The 26,945-nt window shown below is 37.2% G+C and overlaps 1 protein-coding gene across 2 annotated transcripts in view; it reads left to right on the top strand.

Annotated features, from left to right (window-relative positions):
- PDE7B (phosphodiesterase 7B) overlaps positions 1–26,945 on the top strand; it is a 175,290-nt gene that overhangs the window by 53,371 nt on the left and 94,974 nt on the right. For both annotated transcript variants that reach the window (XM_084514234.1, XM_084514233.1), the window contains one exon: positions 5,160–5,220. In XM_084514234.1, the coding sequence (XP_084370360.1) occupies positions 5,160–5,220 (61 nt within the window). The remainder of the gene's footprint in view (positions 1–5,159; positions 5,221–26,945) is intronic.

The following is a 26,945-nucleotide window of genomic DNA, read 5'->3' on the forward strand; positions in this document are numbered from 1 at the left end:
CCTTTTAACTGATGAAGCTGGCTTTTCAAAACTTGGTTGTCTGTAGCTTAAAAAGGTCAAAATTCTTCATATTCAAATTTCATGCCAAAAAAGAATTATTACATTTTTAAAACACTATACACTCTAAAATTACTAAAATAGTTAAATGTTAATTATATGCATTTAATAAGTAGAAAATTAACATGCCACTTATTGCAATTCTAATGACAAACATTTCAGACCTCTACTTGCTGAATTTTGTCATAGTCGAGCCTGTTTATTTATTTCAATTTCTTGATTTGCATCTCTCAGCTTAGAATGTGTAATGCACTAAATTAACATACAGATAGAAGTTAAATTTAATGACTTCAAAAACTTTTTTTTTTTCTTTGCTAGAAATCATTTTCTTCACAGCATAAAAAAAAACTAAGGGCATACAGGGCATACTCTGTCTGGGTATATACACTCTTTATTGCTACATATCTCAAGTACTCAAATGCAGGTGGTGTGACCTCAGGCATGCTGGAAATGGAAACCCAACCTATGAATGATCACATAATACTGGAAAAGTAATATGAGATACATAGCTACATTAGCACAACTGACTAGGGTAGATTTTCCATCCACTCTTGGCGTGAACGTTTTTTTCTACCAGTTGTGTCCTACTTTTCTGCAGTTTTGCTTACACTCCTTTGGCATAGAACTCCCGCAGAAGACTTCCTATATTCATTTGTAGTCCACATAATGTCCTGTAAAGAGGTCATCTTGCCTGAGAGATCCCTCCTCCAGCAGTTTTTTAATACAGAAGATTGTGCCTGTGTAACATGGTATTTCCTTTTTCCAACAGGTGGTACTGGGCCATCAGAGCCAAGCAGGCTGGCTTCAAGCCTTCTAATTTATCTCATCAGAGGAACTGAGTTCATTTCATTTTTTATTTTTTTTTTTTCTGAATATCATGTGCTTTCATCCCTGTTCTCTGACTGCAACTATTTCATTTTTCTCTCTTTGTTTTTTAAGCTCTGTTTTTAGCAGCTCCAAGCTGCTCTTTTTACCATTTCAGTTTACCGCTTTTCAGCTTATGTAACAGATTCTACATCAGGGTGTGTATCTTATCTCAGGAAAGGGAGTTGAGAGTAGAAAATCCATTAATTTATTTTCTTATCTAAACATAAGTACTTTCTCACATGTATAATGAATTTGAGGCTGCAATTCTGTGTGGAAATGCATCCATGTTACTGAAAATACTATACTGAAAATATTAACTGAAAGGGGGGAAAAAGCAACCCACCGTTTAGTCCAGAATTCAGTGATTCAAGAGCTATGAAACTATAATGAAGATTTGGAGGGGTTGATTTGACTTGTATTTACCCATTTCTTTGTTAAGAAAAAAAAATAATTTGATCGCTTCCAAACACAGCAGTATTTTGATTTTCAGCAATAAATCCTCCCTCACAAGAATATATGTTATAGTACTTCAGGGGAAGTGAAAGCTGGTGGTATTATTTACAGCATGGAATCTCCTGTAAAATCAGCAGTCCAGCATCCAGGGCTACTTATAACAGGACCAGTCCCATCACTGCTTAACAGTCCTAACCATGAAGTCCACATTGAGATTTAAAAATTCCCACACTTTGAGATCATTTAGATCCAAGAACATGATTTATCATATTTTAGAGAGAAAAACCTTGCAACTTGAATGTTGTTCAGTTATAGGTCAGGTCTATGAATCCATCTGCATTATACATTTCAAGAAATGAAGTTCAGAGGTTGCTGTCCTGTTTGAGTTTATGCTCTTCCTAACTGGATAATATATTTCATGTTTACAGCTCACTACTGATACTCTTACTTATCCAAAATGGGTAAGGAAAACCGATACTTTCTTCCAGACCTGATTGATACGAGTATCAAAACTGCTGCCTTACAAGCAGTAGCTTTGCAGAAGCACAGGATCACAGAAGTTGTTCTAGGAGCTGTTTGGCCAGACTTTAGAAGGGAGGTCATATTTTTCTCTCATCTTCCCCTAACAGATATATATGGTGATCTACATGCATGCAATAGGTCTGATATGTCCAGAATTATTCTTCCTTTACTTTCTGACTGAATGAATTTAAAAAGTAGAATAACCAGCATCTAATGTCAAATTCCTATTCTTGCTCTGGTGGGTCCACTGCTGACTCTGCAGACAACTTAGAAGTTTACAGAGGAGAATGAGCGCTGCTTTAGTCCCAGTTTGGAAATGGATAGGGAGCGGAGACACTCTTGGCCTCGTCTCTCAGTACCATCCCGGCATACAAGCAGGTGGAACAAACCCAACCCAGAAAGGGAAGTGAGCTGGGCCAGGAAGAAGCTTATCCAGCCCTGGCAGGAATTCGTAACAGCAGTGACACAGTCTCAGTTTAATCCTGAAAATTAAATCCTGAAGTCGGTCCTTACCCTCTCATTCATGGAAAACATTTGGTAACAGCAAAAATGCCTCAAAACCTCTATTTTTCAGATGAACAAAAATGAGCTCCTACTGCAATTCTGTGCCACTTTACACACCCAAGATCCAAACAAATCTTTTTCAGATGCTTTGAGGAGTTTAGTAACAGCTTATTTTTCATCCTATTTATGCACACCTATGAGCTTTCACTGGCATCAGAAATAAAATTGCTGCAGAATTTTTTTCTTGTGATATTTCTAGCTGCAGGGAAAGGAGTAAAAATCTCTTAATGTAGTTGTTTTTGTATGATTTTCAGTCAATTGTGTGGATTGCAGGGATTGACGGAATTCAGATAAGCCTATGAACTTTTATACACTTATCTGAATCCTACTTGCAAAGTTTTCAAAGTTCATCCATCATTATAATAGATCCTGTGGGATGTTAGTGGACTCTGTAGAACATTAGCTGTTTTCCCAGTTTCCTAATACTAAGACTGATAAGTATTGCTAGATATTGTAAGACACCATTTACCAGCCTGAAATGTGATGTTTATGTAAATATGTCTGGAACATACAATACATCTGAGGGACTAAATCAAAAATAACCACAAGTTTTGAAAGAGTGGCTTAAATTCTGGGCTGAGAAAGACAGTGAATTTTGAAGTGCTTTCTTAAATCTATGTTTGTCAAAATATACTGATGGTCATGAAGAAAACACAGGGAAATGTGGAAAAAAAAAAAAAAAAAAAAGAAAAAAAAAAAAAAAGAGCATATTTTAACACTCTTCCCTGAAGAATAAAAAGAAAATTTCTTTGTCGCCTGAGAAGGAGCCTGTATAAGAGCATTTGTAAAAGTAACTTAGAAATGTTGGATACTGTTTCTTTTTTGTAATATTTCAGTAGTATGCTCTCCCACCTGTGAAGGCTAGTACAGATGTCTGTTTTCTCTTTTTAGATGTACTGATATATAGAGAGACTGTGCGTAGGAGATGGGCCTTTGTTTGTTTGTTTGTATTTGTTTCAGTATGAGGGAGGTGAAGGTGATTTTAAAAACAGCGAGTTCCAAGTGTGTTATTCACCTATGAAGCTGTTGTTGAGTTACAACTTCTTTGAATCCCTGTTATTTTTTACTTACCTGTACTTACTTTACTTTAACATTATCTGCTGTAAATGGCACTTTTTTAAACCAAAAATAAATAAATAAATAAATAAATAAATAAATAAGGATGGGAATAACCATTTTGTCTTACATAAAACAGAAAAGCATAAGTGCAGAAAAACAGAAACTGTGCAGGAATCAAGAGAGAAAAGAAGAGAAATGGAAATGGATATTTCTCAGTGATTTTCCCAAACTTGCATCACTGTTCTTTTATTCCCACTTGGTTATAGGTGCTAAAAGCATAAATGAAAATGAACAAGTATGGACCACTTTTATCTATAGAATATGAAGCTGTCCTATATGAGGCTTTTACCTGTAGAATATGAGGTTAATATTAAGCCTATCACAAACTTTGAGTGTACTGATAAAAAAATGAACCTTTTTTTGGAGAGCCTGAGGCAACCACTCCTGAACTGAGTGGGTTCTGTATGCTGACTTTAATCGGAGCTGGATCAGACCCATGAGCCACATCAATTATGTTCCTGCTGGCAGCTAAACTGACATATCTGTCTGCATAAAAGACTCACAAATGATGCCTCATCTTTAAAAACAACCAAACGTTTTGTATTCTGACCCTAAATCTAATGATGTTCCTTCACTGGATTTGTATCAGGACAGAACATCAGCCCTGATCAAATATATCTACACCTGTGAATATTGTTTTTTAATATTAATTAATATGACAAAACACATTAGCATAGAATCAGAAATTATTTGCACTTTACAAAAATTGGTTTTACTCACATGTGTTACAGAGAGCTCAAATTCAGCAAAATGACAGTTTTCTTTAATTTTAAGAGCTGTGTTTTTAAAATAAGCTAATTCTACAGAAATAAAATTTGTTGAATCAGCTTGGCTGAAGAGATGGTCTCTGACACGAGGGGTTAAAGAATGGACAGTGGAGTGGACATTGGATCAACCATAGTCAAAGCAACAGTGTGGAGTGGAATCCTAAACTTAACTGTTTATACACTGAAAGGCTGTGGCTTCATGCTCCTGTCCCTGTTAGTGACAGATCTGATATACAGGTGATTCACTGTCCTGATCTGCTTGTTCTCTTCACTTGTCCATGCCAGAGATTGCCACATCCTCTACCTTTCTATCATTTCAGTCCTTCACAAAATGATGCTCTGAATCATGGTTAGGAAATGACTGCATTTTTAAAGCCAGCCAAAATAAAAGATACATTTCTGTTTTGTTTTGTTTTCAGCTGGATCATTTCACAGCTCATGGTTAGGGTGCAGCCATGTGACAACTAAATCAGTGTATGGAGGGGGCTGCAATACCAACCAGTGGTAAATGAGGGCCTCCTGCATATTTTGGACCAATGCTAACAAATAGTAACAGAGATGAGGCAGTTGTTTAAGCCATATGTACCTGGTGAATACCTGGTGAATTCCCTAGCGTACAGAGTTGACCCATCTTTATCTATTAACAATGTCCATTTTTCCTCTAACTTTGACTACTTGAAATTATTCTGATTTTTGCATTTTATCATCATGTCTCTGAGCATTTCTAGTGCCAAACATAAAGAGATGTATCAGAGGATGAGGATTTAACTAAATATATATTAACTAAATCTTTTTTTTTTTTTTTTCCAGAGGTGCGGAGAAATCTCATTTGATAGTCCTGATCAGAATGCCAAATGTGTTCGCATGCTAGGTAAGAGTCTTTTCTCCTCTTGATAATAAGAAGTGTGTGGAAATATGTTTACTTGGAGATTTCCCCTCAAAAGTACATGATAAGTGTTGCGGCATTTATATAGCTAATCCACATGTAGTCCTCATTAATTTATTCCTTACAGGCAATTTTCTGTTACTTAAAGTATATATATATTCCAGTAGTGCCCATCTACATAGATGAAAATACAGCAATACCACACTATAATTGTGACCTCTGATATACTCAAGCCCAGAACCCATATTAAAAAGCTGAAAATCTCTGTAATAGAGCCAGATTTTTGAAATCACCCTGGGGATAATGTGAACTTTTGTAGACTGCACAGCTTTAATATAATGGAGCATTTATGTGCTTTTAAAAAGAGTATTAATTTCACAAATATATATCAAAAGCCTCTAGGTCAGGCCTTCAGCTGCATCAATCAGCAAAATTCGCATCATTGTGATCTTACAGATTTGCGCTGGTGTAGCACTTTGCCCATCATTTGCAAAAATTAATATTGAGCAGAAGTGTCTATTCTTTGGAAACAATACACGAATGTTCTGCTATGCTTCATTAATTTCTGTGACCAATTTTAGTGTATTTGCTTGTTCCATCTACAATGGTAGCACTGAAACATTAATAGCACCATTAGTATCACAGCAAAAGTCAGCAGCAAGTGTCTAAAAAAAAATAAAAGATAATTTTTTACTCAGAAAAAAATAAAATCATGGAACATTTGCAGGATTAGACTTTAAATTCTGAGTACCTTTCACCTGCCAGGACTGAGATAAATGTATGTGGTAAATTAGAGTATTACAGTTAAAAACACAATGACTGAAATAGTCACAATTACAAAAGCTGCAACTGGCAATGCCTAGGAACGTAATTCCCATCTGGGTGCATAGCTGTGTTCTGTAATAACAGATTATGTGGTTTGTTGTTTATATTCATTAAATCCTATTGTCACAATAGACTATAATTGCTGCAGAGGAAATCTGTCATGCCTGTAGTGCACAGATCCCAACAGATGAACTGACACAATGGACCGTAATGATCTGTTACATCAGTGATCCATGGTTAGAGGTTCTTAATGGCACAAGCTGACAGAAAAGATACACTTTTGATCCTTTATCATGTCAACTATAATCTACAGCTAAAATACTGTTGAGTGCATAATACTGTAGCTCTAAGGAAGTTATATGCATGCAAATGTTATTAACCATTAGAAGAAAGAAAAAAAAAAAAAGAAAAAAAAAGAAAAAAAAAAAGAGATATCAAGAAGAAAAAAAAAAATGCCTACAGCTGAAAGTCTTCACAAGTTGGTTTGTTATTTGGTTTGGCATTTTTATAACATTTTGGTCTGAAACTGGGGAGTTTGTCCTTAGTGCAATTTATTCTTTAGGAAGAGTGAAGAGAACATGATCTTTTTTCCAGTAGACATATTCTTATCTATGTCATCTAGTACGTACATATGCAAGAATAAGAAGTTATACTGTACTCTATAGGGGAACTGCTAGGAATGTAAAATGACTCTAAGGGGTTACACCAAAAGTCAGACTAGCTAGTGGGACTTTCTCAGAGGTGATATCTCTTGTATTTTAAAGTATTTCTCCTGCTAATTTTATGCATCAGTGTCTAATAAATTAAGGACCTTAGTATCCAATATAATACAGGATATTCTATTTCATCCCAAGGTATTCCAAATCATGTACAGAGCTGAGGTTATTCTAAGAGCAAGGGAATACCCGACAACTGGCTCTGTAAGAGGTATGGGAAGTAAAAACTAAATTTGCTCTGAGGGCAGCTGCTGGAAACTAACTTCACTGTCTTGATTTGCCAGAGAAATGTGTGTGGTTCTGGTAGTGTCACAAAGCCAGAGGGGTCCCATGCTGATACTTCTCCTCAACTCTGTGAGGAAGAGCATGAGCCAGAAAATGTAAAAGACCTCAGACTTTGTGTTGAGTGCGTCATGCAGTATCCAATTTCAGATTTTACAGGGGAATTGAATTTCCAAGAGAATGAAAGAAAAATTTTGTCACTGATCAATGCAAAACTGACATTATAACATCTGTGGGTATAACTAATGAACAAAGCACAACATGCCTTCAGAGAGGGGTATCTTTGTTGACTGCACGGTCTTTGAAATGTGCTGAAATCGTCATGCTGTCATTTACTGTAACATTGGCTCAGTACTGAAAAAAATCTAGAAGGGCAAGTCCCAGCAGCTGCAAGAGGATAATTATTTTGTACGAAAAGAAAGACAGGAATCTGGAGCACTGACTCTATTTCTTCAGGGATCTTTGACACAAGACCAGTCCATACTTGCAACGGTATATTATTAAGCAGTATTCTAGAATGGTAATAGATGTTTTTGTCAGAAAAGGTTTATATCTGGTTTACACTAGTATTTCTGAGCTTGCTTCAAATTTAAAGATATTTGGAATAACACTAGGCTTGCTAGCATGATTCCAAACTCCTTGAGATTATGGATTGATATGGGTTATGTGAGTGAGGTTCATTTTCCATAAAGGCTGAGGAAGAGAGGTTTTCAGTGAAAGTCTTATTCTATTCCTATCTTCTCACTGTAAATTGAGAAATAGTAAATAAAGAAATGTCTAAATGCTTACAACGGCTACAGTGAAAGCAGGTAACTTTTCAATGGACTGAATTGATATTGCTTCACATGAGGTTAAGAGCAAAATAATCAATTTAGTGTCTTGTCTTTTAGTATTGGAGTGATGGATATTTATAATCCAAGTGTGAAAAATGACTTGAACAGATAAATTAAATGATCTTCTTAATTTCTACTTCCTGACGATATAATACGTAATGACTGCATGTTATACCCTGGATATGTTTGTTATCAGTGTAATTACATGAACTCAAGTGTTTAAAGAATATGATGTATTCCCCCTTACACTTTATATGATACAAGTTTCTTTATACTTCTGCATGTTGTACTAGTTAAAGTAAAACAACTTTTGTAACTGTTGCCGAAGAAAGTTGGTCAGTGGCCCATCTCAGCCTTTTGAAGACCTAAACTATCAGATCCTAAACTATCACAGATTTCTGGGTTTTGGCATTTGGCAGTTGAGAAGAATACCATACTGTCAGTATAATTGTGGTGTCAAAGTTTCCCTGGAAGCTCTGAGTCTCTCCAGAGCCTCCAGTAACTCATCAGCATTTCCAATGAAAGGTAGAAAATCTGTACCATTCTGCTTAAATTGGAGTGGTTATCAAGTTAGTGAAGTTGCTTTACCGTGACAAAATTGCTAGATAATTCTGAAATGGATGTCAAAAATCTTTTGCTTTATTCTGCATTCTAGAAGTTAGAACCCTGGGCTCCTCATGCCCGTTACTTGTAATGATTTTGATTTTTTAAATTTTTTTTAATGGTAATTGGCAAATAAATAAATAAATAAATGAGAAAATAACAGGGTATTCTCTATGTGGTTATTAGTTCAGATATTCATACTGTGAACGGCAGAAGGGAACTATCCCTCTCCCTGGAGGGCCCACTGTTGTTTTCAATGGCACAACCTGCAGTAAATTTTTCCCATATGTAGACAAACATTTTCTGGGCTCAGGCATGACCCAATGACGTATCATGCAGAGATAATTGGGTTAGTTTGCTGTGAAAATTGCTGGTTGGATGCCTAAGCTAATTAACTCTGCTGAGAAGAATTGCATACTAGCTTGGAAGAATCCAAAGTTAAGACAACTTAACTTTGTCAGTCTCTAAGTTTGGTACAGAAGGACAATGCTCATTCTGAAATATTTTACAATGGTGAAACTTACATTGTGGTGTCTATGTGAAACTTGTATTACAGTGTCTGTGGTAATTTTGCATTTTTCTCTTAGTCCTGCTGTACTCTATCCTTTATTGCTCTAATGCTATACTTCTTTTAGAGTGGTGTGAAAACTTAGGACAAGAAGCATGTACCCCAGAAATAATCATTGGGAAAAATTGTCTGAGACTTCTGAGAGATAAACATGATTTTCAAATTGCCTGGACCTATGAATTTATAGCCTACAGAGGTGGTCAGCTACCATACTTGCCTGCAAAACATCCATCTATTATGATACAGAAGAAAAAATGTAGGTCACATGGCTCTTCCAAAGCATAGTGGTCACCTCAGTCAAAGTCAGTTTGTCACTGATACATGACAGTATATTAACCACTCCGACCTAGTAATCTATTTTTTAACTACTCATATTTCCATTTTGTGTAAATGTCTGCAAACTGGAAGATAAACTTCAGTGTATAAATAAATACCAGTTTATATAAGATAGACAGTTATCTTTATATTTGCTATATAGAAAGTAGACAGGTACACTCATAATAACACTTACAAAATTACATCATCCCATCAGTTCAAATTTGTTCACCCTTACAATGAAGGAAGTGGGATGGAGGATGAAAGCATAATGAGCATGTTACTCTGGTGGACAGTCTCCCACTACCAAATCTGGTCTTTGCTTCTTACTGGAACACTGGGTAGATTTTGAAGAGGTCATGTCTCTTGCTGGTCAACTCTGCTGTCTACAGCAGGTTTTCCAGGGGAAATGTGAATTGCCATCCTTAAGGAACTAGTTATTAAGATGAACACATAAACCTACCAGATGCCCCACGGCAAAAGTTGAGGTGCTTTCTTTTCATTATTGTTAATTCCATACAGACAGGAATAATGTGGATGAGTTTTGTTTCCCTTTTGGTGTAGCATTAATCCTTGCAGAAGTAGACAGATTCCTTGCTTAGGAAAAAAAAAAAAAAAAAAAAAAAAAGAGCTCATTTTTTGGTATACTTCTGTTATTAAGTATAAGTATCTATTAAGCATCTAAAGAGACTTACAGATAAAGAAATCAGCATTTGGCCATGAAATGAGTTTCATGGAACCAGCTTCAGTGGTAGTGGCACTTTGCCCACAGCAGAAAACCACCACACATTTGAACAGAGTTGGCAGCTGCAGCTTAAGAGAGAGACATTACTGGAATAACAACTGTGTTGAAAGCCAGGACTGAGGGGTACTGGCAAGGCTCTGGCTGGCTGGCCTCTAGCTTACATAACTACTGAACTCACCTTTGCTGGGAAAAAAAAAAAAAAATCTATTTATATTTGCTTTGAGAAACCTAATCAGGTGAGTAACCATATTACTGAGTGGAAAAATTAAATATTTAATAGTTAATGTGTCGATTCACCTTGAAATAGAGGGAGAAAAAGAAATGAGACAGCTAATCAAATGGTTCTGCAATGGTCAAAGTTTACAGCTTTGAAAGCTTTCTGTAGTCCGCACTGACATAATGTGAAATGTGACGCTATATCTCTTGTACATGCAAAACTTCTGCTGAAACTGATAGGCATTCATGACCAATGGTGTTCTAAATAGCCAAATACACCAACTATTTATATCCCAGTCATCGAAGACTTACACGTGCACTTGACCTTATGCAGACTAAGTATGCTGTCTATGCAAGTGACTTGAGAATAAGCACATGAATTAATCATTGTAAAATTACAATATGTTATGGGAAAAAGGTCTCAAATCTTCTCTGACTAGCAAGATATCTTTATTTGTTGTTAAGCTGCCTATTGGGATTAATCAGAACTTTATGTTTGGGGGGGGGAGGCTTAGGATGTCTGCTACAAAAAGATATGTTCCTATTCCATGAGCAGTTTTCAACACAGAATGAATGGAAGACATTTTTTCCACTCTAAAGCAATGGTATGAATGTGTACAGAAAGATAAACACAATGTCTCTTTTTGGTATCTTGTTAATGTAGATAAATTCAGAAGTAAACATAAAAGCCCATGCGAAGAGCTCTTCACTTGTATTTTGTACTGTAACTGCCAAGGAAAGTCTCTCTACTAGAAATTTATTAGGATGAGAACAGTACGATGTAGGTACGATCTCTGGAACTGTAGTTCTTCCTCAGTCAAGTAGACAAAAGGTAGAGATTGGCAAATATTGCAGTGTATGAACAACTTAAAAATAACACTTAACTCATGATCCAGCGATTATGTTTGTACACACATTCAAAAAGTAGTATCTCTGTAACCTTACTCCCATCAAAACAGAGGCTAACAGCTTCTCTGTGCCACTTCACTTAAGGCCTCCTCCCTGGTTGATTGTCTCTTCCCGAAATGCAGTATTTTCTGAGTCTCACCTGCTTTCTTCAAGAGCACTCATTATTTGTTCACCGCAGTGGTGCAGAGGAGGCTACATGCATCAGGCTGTGCCTTGTCTGGAAGGCCCCAGTCGGGATGCCAGGCTGCCTACGTTTGAGAGTAGCTTGGACACAGAAAGCGGCAAACTGGTGGGCACAAGGCTGCAACAGAGAGTCTTTTGTCAAGGGGTTGACAGTGTACACACGCTGTCATGGTGCCACTTCATCACTGTGTTGTGGTTTCATGCTAAACAAGTAGGAACTCTTTGCCTTTATTTATCATGAGTTTTATGCCCCACACCACAAAGAATGTAAATATCAAACCCATCTTCTAGTTTCATGACAATTAGATTAACTTGGTTAAGAAATTATAAAAAAATATATATGTATACAGATAAATTAAATTTTCTGAGGTCCTTAGAATATTTTTTGAAAGTTTTCTAATACCATGTCAGTATTGCAGTAATTTTGATTTAATTACTATTTTAGGTGATTATATAGCCTGGTAGCTAAGTGACAGCAATCACCTGTTTATCCTGTTCTGTCCTGTAAATCAGGTCAGACTGAAACCACTTGTCTTGACAGTATTACACTTTTCACAAGGGTACTGAAGGAGACAAAAACTGACATTGGCATTTTGTGTAGGCATATAAAATGCTTTTCTAATTTTTTTTTCCCCAATCACTTAAATACTAACTTGAACAGTTACAGATCTATCCTATGTCTGAGCTTGGTATTGAAGAGAAATGGGGGTGTCAGGGGACCTGGAGGGAACACAGTAATAAGGAAGTCATGCATTAGGATTTAACACTGACTTTAGGATGCAAACATACCACTATGGCCTTCTGTAAAAAGGGGAGTTGCTCTGCTGCTCGTGTCTACAGAAGCCATTCATTGGAACCAGAGGATTCAGCTGAGGTACTAAAGCTCAAGAAATGATCACAAAATTAAAAACATTCCAAAAAAAAACCACAGGACCCACTTTTTTCTTTGATGGGTACACCAAGCTAAAGGCAACACAGCCTGGGGTTAGGCACTGTCTGTTCTACTGTTCTACCTATTGACCCCACACAGGGAAAAATGATGGGTATAGCTCCGGGAGGATAGCAAATAAACCTATGGCTAGCACTCCGCCTGGGGGAGCACATACATGTAACACAAGGAAAATCCCAAGTTTTGCTTCCCAGACCCCCTCCCTTATTATTACCTTTTTTTTTTTTTTAATAGACACTTCTTAGATAGAGTAGAGAAACAGTTGCTTGACTGATTTACAGATGATGATCTCATATCTTATTTCATGGTATTTGTCACATGAGTTACTGCTTATCCCCTGCTGGAAAAAAGATTTCAAGCACCTATTCAGTTTGCTGCTTCACAGTTTGATTTTTTCTCATGCCTAACCTTGTGCCTAAACATGGACTGCATTCACGTAATTTCCCATCTTCTTTGTCCAAACTGTTATGAGTGGGATGTGTTCACCCAAAGTACGTGGTGTACAGAAAAGTGCTGTGACTAATATTGCTGTAATAATTCTCTCTCACAAAATGGGAAAGTGGATAAGAAACAATTTAGAGATGTTAATGGGACCAAACTGGAAAGTAAAACACTTACCCACAGTTTTGCAACCAGCTATGCCTTTATGATAGCATAGGTATAATGATATGTCCATATGTAGTATTTCCAAACATTCATTTAAATTGTTCAAATTCGTATTTTGTGGTTTGAACTCATCTCTAGCAATTAATCTTTGTTTCTTTAATTATTACTTCATGATACCTTGTAATTTCACAGTCTCTGCAATTTCCTACAGATTACTAGGTAGCTACCCTTAGTAAGAGTGATTTATGTCTGAGAAAGCCGTAGAGTTCTTGTGCTCACAAGCTATCAGTCCCTGGTTTTAAATGTTTGTAAGCTTCTCAGCTTGAGAATACATTTTCCCATATTATTCTCTGCTCTATATTATAAAAAATGTCTCATTGTATCTTGGACATAAACAAATTTGCTGTTCTGAAATGATGTTAATAATTTTATCATTCTTGCTAAGAACAGGGAGTATATTATTTGTAGGATTTTTTTTCACCTTTAATATCATAAAGAAAAAACTACAAAATCAAATGCCTGATATTCTTTGGCCTTGCTAGGTAGGTAACTAGCTTTCCTTGTTGTCTTTAGTTTCCTTTCTCTGTTTTATAAAATTATAATTTCTAATCTATATCTGTTTCTTTCCTATGCATGTCATATTCCTCAAAGCTTTAAGTTGATGTCTTAGATCATCCCTTGATCATCAAACTACTTAAGCAAGTATTTACATATTCTTACTGAAGCCAAAATATGCGTAGGCTGAAAAATGTTCCAGTGCACGGATCAGTCACAGTGTCTAGCACTGTGCTTGCTCAAGCCCTGATCAGATCCAAATACTTAAGGCTCTGGGCTCATGAAATCATGGAGTGTGACTCTGAATATTATGAGAACTCGATTTAGCAACAAGAAATGGAATTTCTGAATCTCAAATGTCCATTTCAAGAGATTACTCTATTTCTTGCAGAAGACTTTGGAGAGTATCACTTTATTACTGTATTTCCCTTATAGGGCATTCTTCTCACTACACAGATGAAATAACGCTAAAGATGGTTGGGATAGTTGTCATCTGACAAATCTATAAATAATATTAATAATTTAAAAAAAAAAAAAATCTACAGCCAGCATCTGATCTTCCCTTCTGTAGTCAGAAAGAATAGAAAGACAAATTTCCTTAACACTCGGCTCATTGCAAAGCAGATGTCTAAAACTGGTTCGAGGAATCCTGCTGAAAGAGTGCCTGTTTCTCCCTGCTACTGCTAAGGAAGTTTCTAAGTTTTCAGCATATTTGTAGTAATGTAGATAGCAAATTGTATTTATTTATTGAATTATTTTTTTTCTCATTGCTTTTCTGAAGTCTTAATTTCTCCTTCTCTTGTGTGACGTAGCTGGAGGATCTCCCCTGATATCTGAATAGCTCCTGAATTTTAGTTGAATAAAGTTGAAAGCATGATAAAAGACTTTTCAGAACTCTGAGGGGTGTAAATTGGCCTGATGGTCACAATGTCCTGTGAGTAGAAAACTCAACAGTGTCACAGAATGTTTGGATGTGAAGACTGAATTCAACCAATAATATGTAAAATATGTTTTTGATTTTCACACCATTTTAAACGCAAATGTTATCCCATGGAAACTTTTCTAAGGATGGTACTCCATAGCCTGTTGTAGATGGTGTCTCTACATTTGTGTTTTCAATATTACCCCAATTTACTTCAGCCTTCTGTTTGTATTGTGGAGCAGTCTCTTTATGCACAAAATGGACTCCTTTCACATGAAATAAAGCAAGCTACATGCTCTAGGAGCGCTTCTAGTGCATTCTAGCTGCTGGTAGACGTTTAGTCCATAGGAATATGTTAGAAATAGGCCAAACTAAATCCTCCAAACCATATACAGCACAGACATTGGGTCTTCAGCACCAGCTGTTTGATTCTGCTCTTGTGTTGTTCTGCTTGTTTCTATGAACCTTGCCAGAGTCGACATCAGTTGTAGCTCTAACCCTTGGCTGCTCTAATACACAGATTCCTGTATCCACACAGTGCTTTCAGGACCATTCACTCCATTCAGCTATGGTTTAACTGAAGATGCAAAGAATGTAGATAAATTGTAATTTAAATGGGCTTTGAGCATGTGTTTTCCTGGATATTGCTTACCTGCTTCCAGTATACATGCCATCAATTTGTGCATGCAACCTAGAACCTGATTAGGTGTTTCTTGTACTCTGAAATGAGGACAAGTTCATGAGGAATGGCAAATGTGATTTAACACAATGTGAAATGCTATCCTTATTAAAACCTAAGGTAAAATGTCTTTTAACTGTAGGTCAGGATTTCACACCAAGTTTATAGATGAATACAGAGCAAATCTAATTTAACACTTAATACAAATGAATTAATAATATTCCAGGCCTTTGTTTATTGGCATGAACTAATGAAATCCTCACATTTTATGCATGCATATACAAGATGTAAATTAATATTGTAGCATCTTACATATATATATTTATATATAACAAACAGTGCTAATGAAAAGAACTCAGAAATGCTAGCATCATACACTTTATAAGTAGAAATTTCTTGAAAGAAATTTATAGAAAGAAAGCAAGGACTAATGGTCTAGAATTGACATCTCCCTCTGAAAATAGAGTTGGTCATATACTGACATCAAAGTCATATAACATCATCAAAACAAGAAATATATTATCATGGTGATAACAGAAGAGAGATTTATTTTCAGTGTCTTTCAACCAATTAGATAACAGTAGATAAAGATAGGTTCTACAGATATATGTATTTTTGTCCTGTTGTTGTTATTAAGTAGTATTTGAAATCACTGACATCATCTTTAAAGGAAGCTTCTGTATTTTTGCTCCATGAACTGTGTTTCAGGTTTTTACAGAAGTAGAAAGACACATTTATAGTTAAGGTACATGACTGGGCACTTCATCAAGTCTCAGAATGTGCTGGCACTTTGATCATTGAGACAGGCATTTATCAAGAGACAGGTCATTGTTTGTCTAAGGAAAAGACAGAAAATGTACCTCCCTCTGTTCTAACAGCCCTGAAAGGACTTTCTAATGGAAACTAACGTCTTTAACTATAGGTTTCCACAATTTCATATTTACAGACTTGGGTCAGTATCTGCCATGCAACAAAATCATAGTTAAATTGGTATTATCTTGCTTTGCTATGGAAACCTCAGGTCAAATTGCCAATACATCCGGACATTCTGTTAATGTTCAAATAAAATTATGGAATGAGTTGGGAGGATAAGAAAGTAAGCAAAGGGGTAGAAAAAATTGAGTTCTCAGTAGCCACATGATGCAGCATCAATAGCAGTCACTGACAGAGCTCTGCTGGAAAAGGAAGATGAATGGGCAGATGCTCCATTGTAATTTCTTCCTATCAGCAGAGAGCATAACACAGGCATTAATCCACTGGTTTAATCAGAGGTAATAACATGTCCAAGGAGCTACCACTTCCAAGATGCAAGTGCAATTGCTGTCATTGTACATTTGTTCTAAAGGGTTCTTTAGGCAAGTGCATGTCACAATATTTTAGAAGCCAAAAGAATCCAAGTTTATGTGACTTTAATTATTAACATATTTCACTTTTCTTAAAAAGAAGGAATGGAAGCATCATAAATCACGATGTCTAATCTCATTTATTTTCTGTTGTTTGAGAACAGCACTCAGGGTGTTTGAAGTCTGTGTATTATTTGTTTCACGGGGGAAAATGACATTATAATAACCCTCAGAACAGTTTGGAGAGAAAATTCTGTTGGTTTTGGATATTTTTTATTTTAATCCAACCCAGTTTCTCTGTGCCAAGAAAGAATCTGTGTTTGGTTTAATCAGAACCATCTTAGATACCACAGTTGCTTCAAATTGTGCAGCTCATTGAGACAAAACAAAAAGTCTCTTGATAATTGATGACTGAATAAACAAAGAGGAAACTGAAGGCAGATGTGTGCTGGAAAGCTTTTTGAAATCCTACGATGGGATGGGGGAGAGTTTGATTTTGTTTTTAATCAGAAGCACCACAATTCTCTCTTTAGCCTGAACATTTCCTCCTTGACATTTTTTGTTCTTAATCTGTGTTGGGGAGGGCGTTGCTGATGTTTAATTTTAAGTGAATTTCCAGTAGTAAATCTAGAAAGGTTTTAGGCTGGCAGCTGTGCAGATTCAAGCTCTCCCTCTGCAAAACAGGCTCTGAAGAGGGAACAGCATAAATCCTTCTAATACTGTCCTGCCAGAAAGCTTCTTCCTCGACATGGAAAGATCATCTGTAGGAATTACTAAACTACTAGCATCTTCATCCGTCTGTTTTTTATATTCTTTCTGAAACTGCCTGAAAAGTAGTGAGATGTGCTGCAGGATCTCCTATTATGGACACATTGAAATCCCTTGGTAGGAGCAACACCAGAAGGACAGGTCCACATAAGCACAGGCCACGATTCAGCTCCTGTCTTCATTTCTCCTGCCCCTATCCCAGCTTCTCTTCTACTCAAAAACTCCCTTGCCTTTGATACATGTCTAAGCTGTCTGTAAAAAGTTTCTTCAGACATAGTTGACAAAAACTGTCTTCTTGAAATTGGATTGTGTTATTACACTTCAGTAAAAGATGAAAAATTGAGAGCGAAATGCAACAACTTCAAGTGAAAAACCTTTGGCCAGTAACTAGCTTCAGACTCAGAAGAGTGCTATGGCATTTTACTGATGTGGTCACTGTTTGGTCTTTTATGTGGGATGTGCATCACCATGTCTGTCAATGAGTTACTCCAGCATATGACAGGAGCCCCTGGTGACACCTCACAGCAGGAACAGCTTGTCTGAATCACATCAGTCACAGAGGAACACAGGATAATGACATAGACATGCTAAAGTTCACCTGAGGAATTCTGACGGCATCTCTGAGTCAAATTTTACCAGGTGGCAACTGAAATTTTGTCTGTGGGAGTAAATGAGTACTAACTTTCTCTAAAAAATAGAAACAGTCACTGCAGAGTTCAGAAACTTTTGACTATATATATATATATATATATACATATATAGTAGCCAAAAATTCAGTATTCCACCACGTTTCTTGTTTGAGCTTTTTCACAGAGATCTAGTAGGTTGGATCTTTATGCAAATGCAGTGATCCAGCTTTGTGGTAATAATTTACCTGACATTAAGTAAGATGGAGTTGAGTTAACACATGGACATGGATGACATAATGGGAATGATGGAGTTGATTTAGAAAGTGCCCACATCAATGCTAGGTCAGTGCTATTGTGTTGTTTGTGAGTGCCCTACTGATGGAGGAGCTGGCTGCTAGATGAGATAAAAACTTTGCTCTTAATTCCCTGTGCTCATTGATGACGCTGTGGTATATATTTTGTGAAAGCAGCTATTATGACACTCTAAGAAAGGACTTCTTCAGTTGTAAAATAAGTAACTTGGTCTTTCATTCTCTTTATTTCTTGGTGCAATGTGTGGCAACACATTATTCTAAATCAGATTAAATTGGGCAAGGGACAAGAATGAAGGAGGGTTTTAGTCATCCTACCCCCTCTTCAATTGGCCAATGCAACAGCTGCTCCCATGTTCCTGTGAGCGCTGCTGTACGAACACTTGACAGTTAGCCTTTAATTATAATATATTAAAAAAAAAAATAGGTTGTTTTTAATCAGCTTTCCCAAAGCTAGGCTATCAAAATGAGTGCATCAGCCTTGGTAGAACAGTTTTTATCTGTATTTTCCCCTACCCTCATAAAGCTACCCTAAGGTCTTGGCTGGTATATAACACAAGACTTTGTGGCAAGATATTTGTAATTTCTCCTAGGGGAATTATCACATCAATTTGTCTCTAAGTCCCAGCGTATCTGAGACATGCAAATGTCAATTCAAAGGGTAAGCTCAAATATGTATCCACCAAGTAAAGTGGCAAAACTGGAATGGGGAATTGGCAGGTTCTGTCTTCTATAGTTACCAAGTATTGAAACAGTCGCTCTAGTCACAGCAGGGCTTTGCAAGCATCTGCATATACCTTATCGGCCAATTAGGGAAAGAATATGAAGAAACTAATGACAAACTGTCCCTGTTCACTTGAGGACTCTCACTCCTGCATTTCATTTTGCTCACAAGCACTTGACCAACTGTTAAACCACAGAGAGTTACTGTAAATTCAGTCTAAATTGAAAATAAATAAATAAAATAATCACTTTAAAAGACAAAAAAAAAAAAAAAAATTTAATTACGGCATAATCTGTTCCAAATAAAATTCCGTACTACTGAAGAAGCATTTCTACACTATGGTCTCTGAACCTGGAGTCCCCATAAAGTCATGCAATGAAATGCAAGAGCAGCCTGTGAAGTACAGATGAGATACCCATTCTCCCACATCACAACTGTGACACTACAGTCTTCACACTCTTGCACGTATGTACAACACAAACTTTGAATTTATGTTACACAATGACACAACATCAGCAGGGAGCAGACAGGGTGGTCCTGCTCAGCTCACTTCACATTTTGGTGGGAGCTACAGGTTGTGGAAGAAGCATTGCCTCAGGCAGAAAATGAAATTGAATCTGTCCCTCCTCATGGATAACTCATGAAAATCATAGAACAGGGTGGTTTGAGTTGGAAAAGACCTTAAAGACCATTAAATTCCAACCCCTTTGCCACTGGCAGGGACACCTACCACTAGGCCAGGTTGCTCAAAGCCCCATCCAGCCTGGCCTTGAACACTTCTAGGGATGGGGCATCCACAGCTTCTCTGGGCAACCTGTGCCAGTGCCTCACCACCCTCAGAGTAAAGAATTTCTTCCTAATATCTATACTAAATCTCCCCTCTTTTAGTTTAAAACCATTTCCCCTTGTCCTATCACAAAACTGCCTGACAAAGAGTCTCTCCTCAGCTTTTCTGTAGGCCACCTTTAGGCACTGGAAGGTCACAATACGGTCTCCCCAGAGCCTTCTCTTCTCCAGGCTGAACAACCCCAACTCCCTTGGCCTGTCTTCACAGGAGAGGTGCTCCCTTGATCATCTTTGTTGTCCCCCTCTGGACTAATTCTAATAACATCCATGTCCTTGTGCTGCAGGCCCCAAACCTGGGTGCAGGTAGAGTCTCACAAGAGCAGAGCAGAGGGAATTACCTCCCTTGTTCTGCTGGCCACACTCCTTTTATGCAGCCCAGGATACGGTTGGCTTTCTGGGCTGTAAGCACACCTTACCAGCTCATGTTGAGCTCCTCATCAACCAAAACCCCAAAGTTCTTCTCCTAAGGACTTCTCTCAATCCATTCTCTACCCAGCCTGAATTTGTGCTTGAAAATTCTTATCTACTATGTAAATTCCATGCGCAGTTTTATTATTATATAAACGGAACATATTTTTATATACAGAATGTTTGTGTTTTTTTTTTTTCCCTGATCATATTTTTAATGGCCACCACTGGAGTCTGTGATGAGCTGCAACTTGTACCTGGTGTGCACCAGCCAGGCTGGACTGAACACAAGTAGACTCTGATAGATGAATGCTTCATGGCTGATGCAAGTAGGATGCAAACAGGAAAATAGCAGTATTTTCTGAGATCTGCCCCAATTTGAGATGCTTCTGGGCATACTTATATTCAGATCTTTCAGACACCTACTGGGTTTTATGGTTAAAAGCATGAAAGCAAACAAGAAATTTATAACAGGCACAGTGATGAAGCATTTTCAATGTCAAACAAAAGCTAAGGGTGAATTTTCAGGGTCTTACCCTTGGATTTAATCACAAAATCCTATCAGGAATTCCTAAGTCCCATTTCAGGAACATTTTTTTTTGATCTAGTCCTTAATATCTTGATGGCCTATTGCATGCTTTCACAGTCAGTAAGAAACAGACAGATAGGTCTCATCTGCAATAACTACACATGGCAGCTGTAGAATGCTACTGATCATCAACAGTCTTCAATTATTAATAAAAGTTTTTATAGCCATTAGTTAAAAGCTTCTTTTTTTCTGGGAAAGGCCTGGGAAGATAATTTTTCTTTCTAGCAGTGGATGTTTTTAAAGTAATAACCCACAATTTAAACCAGATTTAAATATATTAAATGCAAATCCACAGATAATTTGCACATTATATAGCTAAATTGCTAAATAAATAACATATCAAATAACTGTTTCTTTTAAAGAATATCCCAAAAACTTCTGTCAGGATATTCATGCCTTGTTTTTCTACTCTATAAAACTGTTCTTATTCTAACACAGTACAAAATGTTTCTGGACAAACTTCATTCACGTTATCTGCTAATCCATTCTTAGGAAGTTTTTTAATGATAACACCTGCTGTTATAACAACAATTTTCAGTCTTCATTACTTATGGGATCTAGGGCTAATCAGAAATGTAATGTTTCACTGTATTTGAAAGTGATTGATCCCAGTATATAAAAAGAATTTTTTTCCCCACTGCAAGATATTTCAGCTTTTATACTTTGCAACTCCTGGTATTAACAAGAACCTGGAATGAAATCAGTGCAAAACAGAAATATGCACTGAAGATTTCCTATATGTATTTGCTGCTTTGTCTCTCACAGGAGAGCCTGCCCCTGCATTCCCCAGCTACATTATCACACACTATAAAGGAAGAAGTGCAATGAATGCAGTCAGCTTATTCCCCCCAGGAGTTCCCTCTGGTAGAGTATGTCAAAGTACTCCCAGCCGTCAGTCTGTCAGGTCTGCTTGGATGTTTTGGAAGACAGCGTGCTCTGAATGAGAATGCAACAATAGCAGGCTGATTTTTCAGCAGCAAGCACTGATAACTCTGATAAACAGTCTTCTTGAGGTAAGAAGTGACGCATATCAGAGGTTCCTGCCTTAGACGCCAAGGTTATTCGTCATGTAATTGGATATTCTCGGAGAAAACCATAATTAACCCAGATTTAAAGGCATAAGGCAGTCTTGTTTATAATATGTGGTCAAAGATAATCATTCTCTGCTGAATCCACTTTCATCTTTCCTATTCATTTATCTTTAAGAGATGTGACCTAACCAGGTCCTACTTAAACAAAGTTGTGATTTACGGGCTTCATGATTATTGCTAAATTACAGACCTGGGACTCTTGGAATTTCATTGCTCTGTCAGGGTAAAAATCAGACTCTGCTAACTCAGAAGTCCAGGAAGTTATCATTTTACAAGAGTGTGGGACATGTACATCCCCCAACAGATGCAGAAGTAGAGTAGCGAGCACTTACTAGTCAGTAGAAGTAGCTGTAGTGAGTACTTGCTATTGCCATCAAGTTCTGCCTACACATTGGCTTATTTCATCCTACAATACAATAAGAACTCCAGATGCCATACAGGTGGAGTCAATCATTAACTGTGACTGAATTTGCCAATTTCATGTGACCCTAGGCTGCCCAAATGCTGGGAAACCTCACAAGACCCGGGGAATCTGTTACTCCTGTCCTCACCTTCCTCTGGTCTCCACTTCAGCTCTCTGGCTGCCCCACTGTCCCTCTGCTGAAATTGTGTTAAAGCTGAGTCCCTAGGGACTGTAATGGAAGTTTTTTTATCACACCACTCATTGGCTGACCCAGGGGATTTCAGGAAGTAGCAGACTAGTCTGCTCTGGTGTGTTGAGGCAATTGGTCATTGGGTGGGAGATCTGCTGCTTCCAGGAAGCAAAGGACTATCACATCACAATAGGTTCTAGCTCCTGCCCCCAAGGGAAACAAACACACAAAAGCTCACAGTTACACCAGACAAAGTAATTCTTCTGACTCCAGCCAGCTGCAAATCCCAGTAGCCTTCTCCTTCACTTCTTTTGGCACCAGAAAATTGATACCTATCTCCTCATTCAATTCTTTGCTGAATCACACAATAGGAAGCCAAATTCCATACTGTGCATACTTGCTCTCTCTCTCATACGCTAAAACACATTTTGTGTTTCTCACTATAAACATCCGCAAACCATCCATATACGCATTTTGAAACCTTAATGTAAATGCTATATTTTACCTTTAAAGATAGGGCTTTTTTGTTTAAACAGCTTCTTGGTTATTCATTTTCTTTTTCAAATTCTTAGCATGGCAACCATACATATAATACATTCTTCCCTAATGGCTACATAAATAAATGAGGCTTTGGCTTTTCTCCAGATATTTTCCCATTGTTAAAAGGAATATCTGTTTTTAGACCCTTTCCCGTTTTTCCGTAAAGGTAGCCTTATCTTCTTGGTTCATCAGTAACACTTCGTTACTGATGTGGAACTCAGGCTCTTTGAGGTAACCTTTCCTGTAATTACTGTTTCTGTCATCAATTTTCCCCTGAAACTTGGGCTATGTAATTCCTTAGGCTTCATATTAGGATTCAGTGTAATTTCTCAGGTTTATATGGGGGGAAAAAAAATCTACTAGAGCTCTTAGGAGATATTTCATTTTGTTGTCTTATCGTTATGGAATAGCTGTTAATATTTGTAAGCCCTTTTAACATCATTGTCTGCATGTGGAAATAGATAACCCTGGCTGAAGTTCTAGATTGGTTTTGGTGAGTTAAGTCAGAAAAGAGTTTTAAGAGACTGATACTGAGCCAAAATATCAAGACTCATATGATTCTAGGCTTGTTTAGTCATGTTTATGCATAGATCCAACATACTTTGATGCATATTTTTTCACACATAGATTCAACATATTAAATACACTTACAAAAGAAATTATGGAACTCTGTAACAAAAATCTCCAGTTCTGAAGCCTGAGCTGTATTCTCTCAGTTCATTAAATCACTACATAAGAAGGAGAAGGAGAAGGAGAGAAGGCAAAAAGACTTTTTAAACAGGAGAAAATGGGCAAAAAATGACATCAGAAGTTAAAGTATAGTGGTGGAATTAAAGAATACAAATGATGGGTCTCAGCTCTAATCAAAGAATATATATTGCACAATGCTGACAGTAGTAAATTCTGTTCACATTCTGTGCACATAGCATCTTGAGGTGAGCAGCAGGCTTTCTCCTTACCTCTTTTGTACCTCTATATGTCCAGAGTAAGAATGTTTTATAGCTGAGGCTTTCTGACAGCCTACAGAAAGACACAAGGATTTTGAGAGCTCTTTTCAGCTCATAGTATAGCAGTGAAAATACCTCACATAAATCACTGAATTATTTGTGTTTGTTCTATTGGAGCCACAGGTGATTAGCTCAAGAGTTTCTTCTATGAAGAGAAATAGGAATGAGAATAAGAAAGGGTAATAAAAGAGGGTATTAAGAATGTGAGAGGGCTCATATGTGAAGAATCAGATAACTGAAACATTTTTCACTTGTCTGCTCAAAATTTTCTTATGCCAATCTACTGAGGAGTTGTATTTAAAAACAGCACATCCTAATCATAGGGAAGGAAAAAAAAAAAAAAAAAAAAAAAAAAAAGAAAGAAAGAAAGAAAAGTAAAAAATAAAAAAGAGAGTTTAAAATACTTGATTGCAATGGGTGTCCAACATCCAGTTTGTAAAAATAAGCAGAGGTAATTCAGACAGAGGAGTAAAGAGGGAATTTAGTGTTGCCTCATATTTATGGTTTTAATTCTCAATGTCCTACAAGTGCACATGTAGGATTGAGTGGCTTTTTGCCTTGTCTTTCCATGAGTGCACAACATACATACTGCATATACATGAGCATCAGTAGGGGGATATGTTTTCTAGAAAAAATACAGTTCTCATTGAGCAGTATTGAATGAATAAAAAATGAATAAATGAATGAAGAAAAATCACTCAATTAGACATGCTCTGTGAATGCAGAGACTATTCCATGATGTGGGAGGAATTAGTCCAGCCAAGAAACATAATACTATATATTTAAGGAAATTTGGCTCTTTAAGGAATGATGATGCCTTTTACTCAGCTATTATACCTTTTTCAGCATAACTTAAAACCTCAGGCAATGATTTTATGATACCAATGTGTAACTCCTTAAAAAGATATCCTTCTTAGTCAGATGATAATTATTCATTAGTTCCTGAAAATCAATTAATTTGGGTACTTCAGAATGGGTTGTCTGGAATAGGGACACCCAATTCATCAGTCCTCTTAGAAATTTGCAGCTTCTATATTTTAACATCTATTATCTTATAATGAAAAGGGATTAAATACATTTACATATTTTTTAATGTAGCACAGTTGGAGGATTTCTATGTAAGCTCTCATCAAAATTTAACAATAAAATGAAACAAATATCTTCTGTAATGTGGAAAATATTATACTTAAATGCATGAAAATTCTTTATAGATATTTATAATGACAATTTTTCAAGTTCATTAGTATTGCCCAGGAATGAGACACTGTTGCTGGCTGGAGCAGAATGATCACATACAGGAATTTCTGCCTCTCTACCTTAATGTTTTGCAGCTCTCCATACAGATTAGTTTATGTTGAAAAGTGTATCAGTGTTAGCTTTTCCCAGAGATTTTCCCTTCACTCAGCAAATAGGCTTACCTCAGCATCAGCAACATTTTTTTGGTAGTTAGCTAAGCACAAGAATCAATAGTAGGTAATTTCAGTACTGCAGCACGCAGTGCTTCTGATAGGCCAGGCAGGGTACTTTCTGACAGCATGAGCGGGTCTGGCTTCCAGAGCCTCCAGCCAGGCCTATGGCTTTGCTCAACACAGGCTGAGCTGCAAGTGAGGGCTGTGGCTGCCTTTTCTAACAGCTTCTATTCAGTTGACCTATCAGTCATAATTGGGGCTGAAATAAAAGATGAAGTAGGTAAGCACTCTTCTCTGTGGTAAATTAAGGGAAATGTCTTGTCCCAGACAATACACGGGGCCATCATTACTTGTCACTATTAAAGATTATTTTTAGAATTGGTCCTTAGCCCACTTCTCTGACCAAAATATTGCTTTGGTCACCATACTATTTTAAAATTTCCCTCAGAATAGAGCCAAGTAACATGGATAAAAATAGCCTTTGTATCCATCTCTTTTCAGTAGTGGCCACTCTGCAGCCATGGGTAGCTATTACCTTAATTTGTAACAGCCTCCTCATCTAATAGGCCAGATATTATCGGCAAGACAACACAAAATAATAGAAGAGAAAAAGATGTTCAAGTGCAGAAGGAAAAAAAAAAATATTTAAAATACTTCTTCAGAATAAAAGCAGCCATAGATGTTATTGACTCTTGTCAATAACAAATGGACTGACACCTGGACATACCTAACACCTCTTGTACCTGCTGCTGTGGATTTCAGCAGTGGTTGCAAGCACTCTGTCCCTGTCCACACCTGGCCCAGGAGAAGGCTGCACACATGTCCTGCAGGCTGAGATGCGGGCATGGAGGTCAGCTGGGGATATAACACTTTCAAGGTCATGCAGAGCTGCCACTGCTACCTGTCATGACTCACAGGCATTGCAAAGTGATAAACTCCTACTCAGCTCCCTGAAGAAAACACCATCATTTCTGAAGTGGGCTAACAGTGTTACATTTCAACATGCATTTGTTGTTTGTGCACTCCTTCCAATTACACTTAAACTCTAAGGGTGACCAGATAGCTATAAATCATAATAGTTCAGAATAGCTGTCTGAAAACAGGTCCTTAAAAATATGTCAGCATCTAAGAAGAGTTATAAAGCCTCTGTTACGAAGCTATGTTAAAGGTTTATTGTTCATAGTATATTTATGTTTGCTTTCTTCCTCTGAAGTAATACTATTCCCATGTTAACCATAAGAAAACAGTTACGGCTATACAACATGGTAGGTATAATACTCTATAAGCTGCCTAGTCCTGGTTTCCTAATCAGCCAACATTGTCCAGTGTAGCATGGTGCTTTTGCAGCTTATATCCATGGTCTTCTTCACAGAGAAATCAGGTCAAGAGAGAAGTGAGAAGTAGGCTCCAGATCTCATCACAGTGCTGAGCTATCTCACATCAAACCTGGAAGTTTGGAAGAAACCTCCTGAGTTTAGGTGGCTTAGATATAGCCAGAGGAATTTCTTAGGATCATGCAAGCAACATGTGACAGAGCCTTGTATCT

This window comes from Aythya ferina (genome assembly GCF_964211825.1).
Source record: "Aythya ferina genome assembly, chromosome: 3".
Classification (NCBI taxonomy): Eukaryota; Metazoa; Chordata; class Aves; order Anseriformes; family Anatidae; genus Aythya; species Aythya ferina.